The following is a 13,438-nucleotide window of genomic DNA, read 5'->3' as shown; positions in this document are numbered from 1 at the left end:
CGTAACACTTGTGGCAAACATCAACATACTGATCTCAAAGTGAGTGAAAAGTGTGGTAAACGATAGTTTCATTTTCTGGAATAGAACAGTAATTCTTTGTCGAACACGTTCTTTCTGACATAATCCGGTATAAACTGGATTGAAGCAGATTCATCGATAAACAGATTGATCATTCATTTCAGAGAAAAATTCCTAGATCCGGCTTTCACGTCGACGTGGACCACCTTTCCAGGCTTTGTCCCGTTGGTGATAAACGATTAATTTAGTAGCAACTCATAAGCCGCGACCACGCGACACAACGCGCAGCTATGTCCAACGAGGAGACTTCCGCCGACCGCAATGTCGAAATCTGGAAAATCAAGAAACTTATAAAAAGTCTCGAAATGGCTAGAGGGTAAGTAGGTCGAAATTAATATTGCCGCGCCTTTTCTTATCAGCTGTTCGATTTTCTATCTGCACATATGCTTTAAAAAGCATGTGGTAAATAGGAAGTAACGAACTTTCGTTTCTAATCAGAAAATGAATTTTATGTGATATTATAGAAAAAATTTTGTAAATTTTTAAAATTCTGAAAAATATGTTATATTTTTTTATTATCTTATCATTGAATTTTTTATTACACTAAAAAAATGTATATTTTATTAATGTAATATTAATACAACTTCATACAAACAGATTGTTTTATAATATAACATTGTTTATAATATATATTTATCATATATCAAATATCTTATTTCACAGAAACGGGACTAGCATGATTTCATTAATTATCCCTCCAAAAGATCAAATATCAAGAGTAAGCAAAATGTTAGCAGATGAATTTGGTACAGCATCAAATATCAAATCTCGTGTAAATAGATTGTCTGTTTTGGGTGCAATTACGTCTGTACAACATAGGCTAAAACTATATACTAAAGGTAATTTTAATAATTTTTTATATTGGAAAATTTATATAAATATTTTTAATTTATTTTATTATATTTAGAATCAAAAATTTACAAATGAATTCTTATCACTAATATTTATCATAAATATTTCCTTCAAAAACATAGCAATTATATATAATTATATATTGATAATATTAATTACATATTATTATATATTTTAGTGCCTCCAAATGGCCTGGTGATATATTGTGGTACGATCGTAACAGAAGAAGGAAAAGAAAAAAAAGTTAACATTGATTTTGAACCTTTTAAGCCTATTAATACTTCTCTTTATCTTTGTGATAACAAGGTATTATTTTATAATTTTATAAAAAATTTTTTAAATTAAATAAAATTTTAATATATCTTTGATTTATAATATATGATTTTTAATATATGATTTTTTTTAGTTTCACACTGAAGCACTAACAGCATTACTTGCTGATGATAACAAATTTGGTTTTATTGTTATGGATGGTAATGGAGCATTATTTGGTACACTACAAGGAAATACTCGCGAAGTTCTACATAAATTTACAGTAGATCTTCCCAAAAAGCATGGTACATAATAATATTTAATAAAACATTTATATATGTATATATATATATATATATATATGTATATGTTTACTGAAAATTATTACATTAATTAATTAAATTTAATTTTAGGAAGAGGAGGACAATCAGCACTTCGTTTTGCTCGATTGCGTATGGAAAAACGACACAATTATGTTCGAAAAGTCGCAGAAGTAGCTACGCAACTATATATTACTAATGATAAACCTAATATTGCTGGCTTAATTTTAGCGGGTAGTGCTGATTTTAAAACAGAACTTAGTCAATCAGATATGTTTGACCCAGTAAGTTGATGAATATTGATGATATGTATATACAATCTATGTATATATGTATATGCAATTAAGTTTCTAAATATATATTTTTCCAATATAATTTGAATTTATTGTAATTTTTTATATTTTTTGTTATTTTAGAGATTACAAGCAAAAGTTATAAAATTAGTAGATGTTTCATATGGTGGTGAAAATGGTTTTAATCAAGCTATTGAATTAGCTGCTGAATCTTTGCAAAATGTAAAATTTATCCAGGAAAAAAAATTAATTGGTTAGTATATTTATCATTTATGTTTCTAGAAATTTCTAATTTCTTTTAAAAATATGAATTTATGAGTGAATTTAAAAAAAAAATAATGATGGAATTGTTAATTTATTTTTAAAACTAATATCAATATTATAACTATCTAGGTCGTTATTTCGACGAAATTTCGCAAGATACAGGAAAATATTGTTTTGGTGTAGAAGATACTTTAAGAGCATTAGAATTAGGTAGTGTAGAAACTCTCATTTGTTGGGAGAATTTAGATATTCAACGATATGTTTTAAAAAATCATACAAATGCAGAAGAAAAGGTTTTACATCTAACACCAGAACAAGAAAAAGACAAAACTCATTTTACTGATAAAGAGGTAAATTAAAAAATTTTAATCATTTAATTAGTAAATTTAATTAAATAAATATAAATATAATTAATAATAAATATTCTGTATTAAATTTAGAGTGGAGTAGAATTAGAACTTGTAGAATGTCAGCCTTTGCTTGAGTGGTTAGCAAACAATTACAAGAGTTTTGGTGCCACTTTGGAAATCATTACAGATAAATCTCAAGAAGGTTCTCAATTTGTAAGAGGTTTTGGTGGTATTGGAGGTAAGTTTTACTTTTTTTTATTTATTTTTGGGGCTACTAACATTATATTTGACTGAAAGTAATATACTTGAAGTAATAATTTGTATTCATCCACTCTAAGTACATACTAACTGAAAAGCGGCTGATTCCACTTTGATTAGCTAACCTGTAAAACAAAGGATATAAGTTTAATGTTGTGTATATATAATAAAACTTTCAATAGATTTTTAAAATGTAGTTAAATCATGAAAATTTTCTCCAAATTTTCTTCATTTAAAATATTTATTGCAAACAAAAAAGTAGTGCAAGTTTCAAGAATGTATCTTTATCAAGATATTAAATAAATTCATATATTTGAAAAGTAAATGGTATTAAAGAAAAGTTAAAAATATGAGTTTTAATTACGGAGTATATCTTGATGCATAGGAATCCTCCGCTACAAAGTTGATTTCCAGTCACTGCAGGCTGATGAGCCTCTTGATGATGTTGACCTCGATGATTACTAATTTCATCTGTGAAATACTCAAAGTTGACCAGGTAGCTCTTTCTCTGTCTTGAGTGCATTCGTTTACATTTCGTGTATTATAGAACATATTACTTTCAGAACTGGACAAATTTATCAAAATATTTAACCTTATATAGTATATATATACTTAAATAAAAACAAAAAAAAATAACTACATAATATAAATATTACATTAATTAATGACAATTTAATATATTAAACCCTCATATAATAATTGATAGTATTCATTAATAGTTTAATTAATCAATATACATCAAATAGTTTGCATTTTAAGTGTAGACTATCAAATATACATATATCATTTTATAATATAAATCCTATACTCATCATGAAGAGATCAATTTTTACTCAATTGTTAAAAATCATTAATATAATATTATTATTGATATATTATGTTCATGAGACTTCAAATATATGTATCAGTATGGAACGATAAATTTGTCCAAAAAAATTTGAAGTTTCTTCTGTTGGATTTCTCACTGAATAGTATAGTTCGATACTTCTGTGCAAATCTGTAGTATATGTATGTCTCTTCTGATGAGTTTGAATGTGAATATAGATATTTTTAGTTGTGAATTTCGAGGTATAATGTTTACTTTTACAAATAAAAAGCCTGAAAACTTTGCTGTCTTCTTTTTTTCTTGGTGGTACAAAAATTAAGAAAATCTTGTATATACATATATGAAATATGGATAATTGTATTTGAAGAGGGTGAGTTGAAGTATTCTAGTTTTCCAATTTTTCTGTCTTGAACATTATTAGACACTGTTTTTTTTAGTGATTGTACATTATATTATTAGTAATTAAAATCAAAATGTAGGTACAATACACATCAATTTAATTGAAATATAATATTGCTTATTTTCATAAACACAATTATATATTTTTGTTTTCTCATGATACATTTTACTTTAAATTTTTGTTGCATATTTGTATACAAAATTAATCATAATTTAGATGATATATAATATAATTTTATTGATTCTTGAATTCAATGTAGTAATATGTTCTCAAAATATTACTATGAAAATATTAAATTTATCATAAAAATACATATCTTATTTTTTCTATTATTATGACAATATATTATGATATAATAAATTAATAATGTATAAAAAATAATTGGATAAAAATTAAAAATAAAGATAAAAAATATTTAATTTCACAAAATATTGTTTTACGCATTTTACATATTGTAATAATAATTCATCGAAGTATATATATGCGTATGTGTGTGTGTGTATATATATATATGTGATTTTCGAAATAAAATCTAAACCACTATTTCTTATTTTATTCTGCAATAGATATTATAGAATATAGAAAATTTTTTTATATGCATGTAATGCTTTTTAGCTATTTTATAGGCAGATGATATTTTAAATTCTTTATATATATATATATATATATATGTATTTATTATCTTTATTCTTTATTTTTCAATTTTAATAAATTTAAATAAATTTTAAAAACATAATATTTTTTTAGATTTTTAAATAATTTACTTAATACATAAAATTAATTATAAATAAGAATATAATAAATATCTATTGCATTAAAAATATCATAGTATATGATTAATTTATAAATTTTATTAGAATTATACTTTTTATTAGAATAGATTTATAATTTGATAATGTATATATTTATATTTTGAAGTTCTTAGATCTTTGATTTATGACAAATTAATTTAAATACAGATAGAAATATTATTATGAAGTATTTTATTAAAATCATATCTAATATTCATATAAATATGCTTTGTTATTGCTTGTATAAAAAAATAATCATAAATTGTTTGCTGCATGTTATGCAATAGGCAAATATTTATTTCATTATCAAAGATAAATTATGATTTTATATCCCTTACACATACTTGAGGTAAATATCAAAAACAAGAAAATAATATTATTTCTTTGGTAATGAATATAAAATATAATTAAATAATCATTGTTCATGTAATAAATAGCTAGGCTTTGTTAAATTGTTAATCGATTTGATCAAGCATAAGTACTAATTGATGGTTTGTTTTTATTAGCTTGCATATTGGGAAAGGTATAGTAATTGCTTTTTATTAATTTAGTGAAAAAAAAGCTGTGAAATTATTAAGCCTTATTATTGCACTTAAATATATTTTGCTTTAGAATGTTATACATATAAAAAATGATTCTATTTATTAATAATATATAATTTTTATTATTAGCAATAGTATCAAGATTTAGTTATAAATATTATATTTATTAAATTTATTATTTTATTTTTGTTATTAGTAAGATTATCAATTTATAGAAATATTATTATTATATTATTTAAAATATTAATATTATTTAAAATTATAGATTGTAATACATTTGATATATAACAACATGAATAATTGTTTATTTATACTATAATTCTTTGTTATATTATTTTGTTATTATAGTGTATTTTCTATTGTTTTTTTATTATAGCAGTTATTCTTATAAGTTAGAATTAAATGCTTATTTATATTTTTAATAAAATTATAAATTAGGATTATTAACTAATATTTTTTAAATTATAATTTTAAAAAATTAAATTTTCATTACATGTATAACATTCATTTACATTATAATCATATTATCAATATATTTATTTCATATCATCTTGATTTTATGATATGATCTTTTCATTTTATAAGTTATATTGAATAACTTTAAAAATAACAGTGTTTTTCTGTATTTTCTAAATAATATTGTTTCTTTCATTTATTGAAGAATTTCGTTTATTGAAGAATATAATTATATTTATGAATTATTAAAATATTGTTAAAAATCTGAAAAACGCTGTATACAAAACATTGTGCATGATTAATAATTATCATTAAATAAATTTTTAATAATTACATTAAAATTATTTATCATAATTTTTCACAAATAATTGATTGTAAATTTTATATTGATTGTAAATCAATTTATTTATAAAATCTATCTTTTTTTAAAGAGCATCATTTGTATTGTATTATTCAAATATTTTTCATTTATTTTCATAATTTACTATAACAAAAATATTATAATTAAATTTTGTATCTAAAATAGTATTTTGTTAATATGTTTTACAGGTATATTGCGGTACAAAGTGGACTTTCAGAGTATGCAGTTGGAAGATGTTGAAGTTGATACTTTTGATCTGGATGATTATTAAATCTGTGACTCAACAGACAGTTATTTTAGCTTCAGAGGAAAACATAAATATATGTTCTCCCTTGCATCATATTTCAAGAGAGGCACATAGAAGGACATGTTTATAAAATTTATTATGATGCAACACACACATCATGAAATTATTCATTAGATTTCATTCAAGCAATTCATAGTCGATACACAAAGGTGAAAAGCACAAGACGTGACGCGCCGATAATCCATGTCCATGATGAAAAAAAGGCAACTCGAAGACTGTGACACTTAATTAAGCCAGCTTGATACCTGCCTATCTCACACAACATTATCTTGTATTACAGTTACATTCTTTAATTATTCACATGGATTTATTTAAATAATTACACGCGTTACAGTGCTGAATATGTTTGTACAGTACACGGTCGGAGATATATCATAATTTTGTAACAAATTGATGTTATCATCTCGTCGTAAATTTTACAATTGAGAAGAAAAAACGTAAAAAGATACTCAAATAGCATGAGGATGAATGTAGCGTTATTTTTGTTCAGATACAATCATGGATAAGCTGTAATAAACTGATTATCATGAACATGAAGTTGCGTATCGTGTATTCTATACCGATTACTAAATTCATATGAATAATGAAGAGTTCTGTATATAGACTTAAATTTTTAATGGCACTGTTGCCTTAGACATAAGTTAAGATCGCGTAATATCCCAGGAAAATAAAATCTTTCCGTCTCATCGAGTGATACACATATAAACATATAAGAAATAATTTTTCGTATCTACATTAACTTTGCTGGCTCTCGACTCTTATATTTTGTACACTCATAATTGTATATAACAAATTCTCCGCAAGTGTATCGAGATATATCTTTTCGATTGTTACAACGGTGCACTCTATTAGTAAAGAAGTATCTTCTGCAATATTTAAGTGGCAGTTATTGAAAATATTACAAAATTTATTTTAACATTGTTAATTTAAATTGCTTATTCATATGATGCCTTTGTAATAAATAATAATATGTATGTATAAATGTGAGAAGAATGAAACGTGCAATTTTGGTGAAGTATCTTTTATGAAATATCGCTGTATAGTAAAGAAGATTTGCAAATATTGTGAATCTTTTGATGAAAATAATGTATTGTTAATTAATAGTATAATTAGATTATTTATACTATTATAACGTATGTGATGCAGGGATAAAGCTTTATGAAAACTTCATCAAAATAGAACGTTCAACAAAAATGACCTGGCTTATGGTATGTGCACAACGAATTCTAAACATGATGGTTTAAAAGTATTGTATCTGTGTATTGTCTTCAAGGCAGCGAAATGTTGAATGTCAGCTTAATGTTTCTTTAAATTTTTATATGTAAACATTCTTTCAATAGGAATCTAGATAATTATTTATTACTATATCGGTGCGATTATTTCTTCTGTTTAGCAGAAGATTATTTTAAGTATACAAGATTTAGTTCTATAATAATTCGGTAAATGTCTGAAAGAGATAGGGAAAATCTGCGTAATATTAAATAATCTTTGGTTCTTTTTTTTTTTTTTTTTTTTTGTTTTTTGATTTTTATGTAAGGTAAGAGAAAATGAGTATGCAAAAGAATGCGCATAAAAAAAAGATTAGACGTCGTACATTTCATTTAAACAAATCAATGACGTACTTAGATTATGGCTTGCCTATGATCTCTTCCATAAGCATAGTTGTATAATCTGCTAACAGATTTATAATTTTTGGCAATCTTATTCTCCTGTATTGCTACAAAATATTTTTGTTCCTTCAAATGTTACATTTATCTAGCAAGGCAATACAAAGATGTAATCGTTATAAGTTTTGCTTAATCAAATTTTTCAGAATATGAACTTATTATTACCTCATATTTTATATGTATTGTACGCATAAAGTACATTTGTGCTATGTCCTAAAAATTTTAACTCATCTTTACTGAAATGAATTATGAACGGTAAAAATGAATTTTAAAATTACGTAAAAAATTGTTGGCCGTACCATGATACACGTTCTATTAACCCCAGAAAGACCGAGGCTCGAACCATTATGTAAAAAACTAATAAGAGATATACTAAGTCCACCTAAGTTTTTCATGTTTTAAAAGCAGATATTTTAATAGGATGAGTAATTTTGGATTATGCGAAATATGAATATAACATATATATTAATATTTTGTATGAGATTTTTCATTAATAATTTATTTAACCCAATCGCGATACATCAGAATTTAATTCTTCACAAGTTTCGTATATTATTACATTATTTGAATGTTTTTTACATATATGTTATTTACAATTAGTACAATATTGCTTTGCCTTGGATAAGTTATATTTTATTCTTTTATTTCGTTTCCGATATATTTGTAGCAGCATCCTTTTCCTGTTGGTTTTTTTTGTTTTATTTTTTTTCTTTTTGCTGTTAGCTCCTTTATTTTTTCTATATTATTTATTATATGCTTTTGAAATCTTGTTAAATTCGGATCCCTAACTAATTGCTTTTGAATCAATTCATTGAATAATCCTCGTAAGAAAATCTTTTGTGTGTTCATTTTTATTATTCTAATTTAGATTTGCTATTATAAATAAGAAATATATATTTAGAGCAGCAATATTTAATGTATAAAACATATAGAGAATTCATCTCCGATTTCCACGTTTATATGAATATATTCTTGCCGTTTGATTTGTGACAAATTCCTCTTAGTTGCAATGTAAGATATATTGATATCTGTTTTTCTATCAATATATCTAATTATCAATTTTTCTATGCGAATCTTTAAAGGATAAATAAATTTTTAGAAATTTTTTGAATGAAAAAAATTTTTTTCAAATTTTGTAAATAGTGGACTCGAGGAAGGTCTTTCCCCCTCCTCCCCCGGTCTTTCTAGGATTAATAATATTTTGTGAAGTGATAAAGAGGGATATTGAAATAATGATAAAATAATAGTTTTCAATATTTAAATAATGTCTATTAAGATGAAAAATATTTTAATTTTGAAAATAGAAATCACTTAAATAACAAAGAATTATAGTATTAATTTATAATTTTTTCTTTAATTTATAATTTTCAGGAAATTAATTCATATGTCATTATAGTTTTGTATTTTTTAATATGTAATTTAAAAATATATTATTTATTTTATTGTTAATGATACAAAATTGTAAAAAATACAATTTTGTAACATTAACAATCATAAAATATTTTGATGTATTTCTTCAAAAACACATGAAATTGATAATTAAACATTATTTCCAATTTCTCTTTTTTCACATATTCATTACAAAATTTATACACAAAAAAATTAACGTATCGTTAATATCAAAATTTAATAAGAATCTGAATAGAATAGAATATGAAAAAATGAATAAGAAATGAAAAATACAGTCTATGTTTCTCATGCAAAAAAGTTGCTATTAGAACCCGAAAATGTCATAATAATATCTGTTTTCACAGAGCACATTTAAAATAATTACTTAAAAATATTTTAAGATTGTAAAATAAAAAAATAAATAATAATAGTAATAAAGAGAATAAAAAAATAGTTTTTAACAGTTTTGCTCTGTGATAATTTCACAATAAAGGATATTTCCGGGTTCCAATTATAACGTCTTTTTACATTTTTGTTAATGTTCTCCCTTTTTATACATATACGTAAATTTTACTTATATGAAAGGACAGAAAATTGTCTTTATATTATTGGTAAAATATATTTGCCTATAAGATGAGGTGCTGTTGAATAGAAATTTGAATAGAAAAATGAAAAAAAATTGGCATAATACAATAAAAAAAAATTCTCATAATCATTGAAATACATTTTATACCATTTTATACCTAATTTTAATATGTACAATTGGATGGGTATATTTAAATGTATTTATTTTTTTAATTGCTTTTAAATAATATTCGTCTTGTAAAAAATATTAAATTACATTTTTACATGTACATATATATATACATACATACATATATATATATATAGAAATTTAATTAATATAAAATTTTTTTTTATTTTACTTTTGTATATTTTACATATATATTAAAAAAGTATGAATATTAAGGATAATAAAAAAACAAACAAATAGAATTATCTATATTTATAACATAGCATACAAATTAAATAGATATAAAATTTTTAAAAAAGATGTCACTCTTTTATATATATAATTTATAAATTTTCAATCAGCATGATATTATTTGTCATTTTCTGGTACCAAGAGATTAAGATTGGCATCTTTGATCATTGATCCTATATAAGTTTCTTCGTCTCCGCGTATGGATAATGCGGTGATAGAAACATTTGTTTTTCTTTCATCCATCATTGCAGCTTTTATCCAATTTGAACTGCTGCATTTTATACAACTATGCGAAGGTATTCTATCTAAACTTACAGTTCTATTTCCACAATCTGCACATTTAAAGAATCTTTTTATTGCATCAATAACGCACAATGGATGTTTTTGATCCTTGCACATGTCAGAAGCAGAAAATGATATATATTTACAAACTAAACATTTAACAGCTTTACAAGGAATTTTATAAGTAGTTAACATTTTCTCTTCTAATTTTTCTTTCATTTCCAGTTTATTGAAATATTTATCTTTTTCTTGCTCATAAGATTTTTCAATAAGATCAGTATGAGTAGACTTAGTTTGCATTATTTCTTTAAATTTATCTGATAATATATTTGGTTTTTTTATTTCTTGCTTTTCATCATTTTCTGGCTCTCTTAGTCGTTTTTTCCCCCTTTCTAACTTTTCTTCTTTGTTCAAACGTATTTTATTTGGATCCTTAGGTTTGATTTTTCCATTTTCTTTAACCCAATTAACTGCATTTTTTTTAGCAATATTAATTTGTTTTTTAGTTATAGGTTGTGACAAATCTATTATTCCTTTTTGACAACCAATACCTAAATGGGGATTTGAAGAAACCATATTTAAATCTTTTTTTTCCATATTATTATTTTTGCAAGAATTTAGAGATGCTTGAGATAATAGAGCAACTTTCCAACCTCTTGATTTGTTTATTTGTTCAAAATTTTTTTTTAATTGTTGTTCTGATATTCCTACTTTTTCATTTTCATTTCTTATATTATTTAAATTTTTATTAATTAAATTATCATTCTTCTGACTTCCTGAAAGTAATGCTAACCGTTTAGCATCTTTTTCTTCTAATTTTTTGCTTTTTGTTGCAACAACAGTATGAAATTCAGGCATATTGTTTAAAAATGGTTTCTGTTGTTGTCGTGTCTTTTTTTTTAACATATCTATTGAAAAATTCTGAGTGTTACTAAATGATTGTAATTCTGCTCTAAGAGAACATTTTTTATATTCTTTTTTCACATGATATAAACAAAATTCACATCGACTAATATTTACAATAGAATTACATTGTTCTCCATTTTTTTTCTTTGATTTACATTTTCCCATATCTTTAGATTTACCAAGAATCATGATCCTTTGAGGATTATCAATTGATAATGTAGCTAAATCAAAATTGTCTTTAGATTCTAAGATATTTGGATTAAGAATACCTATCACAGTTCCAATAGTTGTTTTCCAAAGAGTTTTATGAGCATTACTAAACATAAAAAGGCTTATAGTGTTTATATTTTCAGATAAATCACTTATTTTCCATATAGAATATGAAGTTCCCTTTTGAGAAGTTTTCGGTAGAGATTTATTTATTAATACTCCTGCAATTACCCAATCTTTCTCTACATTTTCAGAATTAAGATGATATTTTATTTTTGATACTGTAACTGGTACTTTATCAATCATACGTGCTTTTAATTCTGCTGAAGAAACAATTGGATTAATGATTCTCAATCCAAAAAATGGATCACTATAAACATCTTTAGAAATAACTGTGATATTATTATTCATATTTGCATTTTTATTAATTTTTGTTGCACTAAAATCAAATGTTTTACTACTTGTTTTACATGATAATGGTTTATCTTCATTTTTTTTAATAGGTTCTTTCTTTAATAAAGATTTTATATCACGTCCATAATTAGAATATTTTTGTTTTTCAAAATATCGTCTATCTTCATCATCTGAAGAATCAAGTATATCATCATGAATTTCATTTTTTTTTTGAACATCAATAGATTTATTTTCATTATTTAATTTAGAAGTATTATCTAAAAAATTAAAGTCTAATTCTTTCAGAGTTTCTTTTGAAGGTGATTTATTATTTTCTTCTACTTCACTATTAGCTAAGAGATCATTTAAAATATCATCTATATCAGAATCACTATCATTATCCATTTTAAATATCTAAAATAAAATTATTTGTTATATCTCTATATGAATAAGATTATTTATCTATTTTATTTATTTAGTATATTATTAACCTTTTTATTACTTACAATTTAAAAGAGAAAAATATTTACTTTTAATGCAAAATAATTATAAAATAAATCACTAAACAAAGTTATTTTTTTAATAATATCATTTGTTAGCTTGATGAGCTCCATACAAGCATCAAGCTAAATAAGTATTAAATCACTTCTAGCCATTTTTCGCGCCATTTCTTAATAAGAGAACAAGTCAAGTTTTCATTTATACGATTGAAAATTTATTTCTTTTTATTTTGTAAGTAAATATGAATATAAAATTTCTTTTAATTTACCTAATTAATATTATAAATAGTAACCATTAAACCTTTCTTGAATAAATATAGTGAATATTAATTCCCAAAACTGGACAATATACAGATAACCAATAAAATTAAATATTCAATATTAGGTAATAAATAATGTAATATCTGCAATTTTAAATATTGTTATATTGTGTAATTAGAATAAAAAAAATAATTATTTCAAGGAATTTAATATTTCAATAAAAAAATTGATGAGTCAATATTTTTATCAAAAAACTATCAATTTATTATTTAATAATAATGTTTGATTTTGCTTGAAGAAAATTACATATCATCAGTATACTCGAGTTGAAAATCAGATATATAGGTTAATTTAGAGTATTGGAATTTATTTATTTATATATATATATATTAACGATTTTTTAGTGAAGGTTCTTTTTAAATTAATTTATAATATGAAAATCGATAACGGCCATATAAAATATTTATTGTAGACATTACAATTAATTTGAAGCAT

At 23.2% G+C, this 13,438-nt stretch overlaps 2 protein-coding genes and 1 long non-coding RNA gene across 5 annotated transcripts; 1 reads left to right on the top strand and 2 right to left on the bottom strand.

Annotated features, from left to right (window-relative positions):
* The first annotated feature begins 251 nt into the window (after positions 1–251).
* LOC107999214 (eukaryotic peptide chain release factor subunit 1) lies at positions 252–9,340 on the top strand. 3 transcript variants are annotated; one of them, XM_062077293.1, is made up of 11 exons: positions 252–394; positions 742–917; positions 1,109–1,236; positions 1,337–1,487; positions 1,596–1,786; positions 1,919–2,048; positions 2,189–2,409; positions 2,500–2,647; positions 3,053–3,163; positions 5,191–5,207; positions 6,232–6,371. In XM_062077293.1, exons 1-9 carry the CDS (start codon positions 309–311, stop codon positions 3,130–3,132), a joined length of 1,311 nt encoding a protein of 436 aa, XP_061933277.1. In that variant the 5' UTR covers positions 252–308; the 3' UTR covers positions 3,133–3,163; positions 5,191–5,207; positions 6,232–6,371. The 3 variants fall into 3 exon arrangements, with proteins under 3 accessions (XP_061933277.1, XP_061933279.1, XP_061933276.1); XM_062077295.1 differs by lacking the exon at positions 5,191–5,207 and having other exon boundaries at positions 6,232–6,370; XM_062077292.1 differs by lacking the exons at positions 3,053–3,163; positions 5,191–5,207 and having other exon boundaries at positions 6,232–9,340.
* Positions 2,712–3,170, bottom strand: LOC133666432 (uncharacterized). The gene is made up of 2 exons (XR_009830595.1): positions 3,032–3,170; positions 2,712–2,792 (listed from the first exon to the last, which is right to left on the bottom strand). It is a non-coding gene; the product is annotated as an uncharacterized LOC133666432 (long non-coding RNA).
* LOC107999242 (protein MCM10 homolog) lies at positions 7,838–12,871 on the bottom strand. The gene is made up of 2 exons (XM_017058940.3): positions 12,689–12,871; positions 7,838–12,596 (listed from the first exon to the last, which is right to left on the bottom strand). The coding sequence occupies exon 2, from the start codon at positions 12,585–12,587 to the stop codon at positions 10,509–10,511; it is 2,079 nt and encodes a 692-aa protein (XP_016914429.2). The 5' UTR covers positions 12,588–12,596; positions 12,689–12,871; the 3' UTR covers positions 7,838–10,508.
* Between the last annotated feature and the right edge of the window lie 567 nt (positions 12,872–13,438).

This window comes from Apis cerana, linkage group LG7 (genome assembly GCF_029169275.1).
Source record: "Apis cerana isolate GH-2021 linkage group LG7, AcerK_1.0, whole genome shotgun sequence".
Lineage (NCBI taxonomy): Eukaryota > Metazoa > Arthropoda > Insecta > Hymenoptera > Apidae > Apis > Apis cerana.
This window is presented reverse-complemented; position numbering and strand designations above follow the sequence as displayed.

Bases quoted from the DNA above. Each gene is read 5' to 3' on its own strand.
- LOC107999214 (XM_062077292.1), top strand. From the start codon at position 309: ATGTCCAACGAGGAGACTTCCGCCGACCGCAATGTCGAAATCTGGAAA. The intron at 2,049-2,188 runs GTTAGTATATTT...ATAACTATCTAG, and splicing joins CCAGGAAAAAAAATTAATTG to GTCGTTATTTCGACGAAATT. The intron at 2,648-6,231 runs GTAAGTTTTACT...TATGTTTTACAG, and splicing joins AGGTTTTGGTGGTATTGGAG to GTATATTGCGGTACAAAGTG.
- LOC107999242 (XM_017058940.3), bottom strand. From the start codon at position 12,587: ATGGATAATGATAGTGATTCTGATATAGATGATATTTTAAATGATCTC.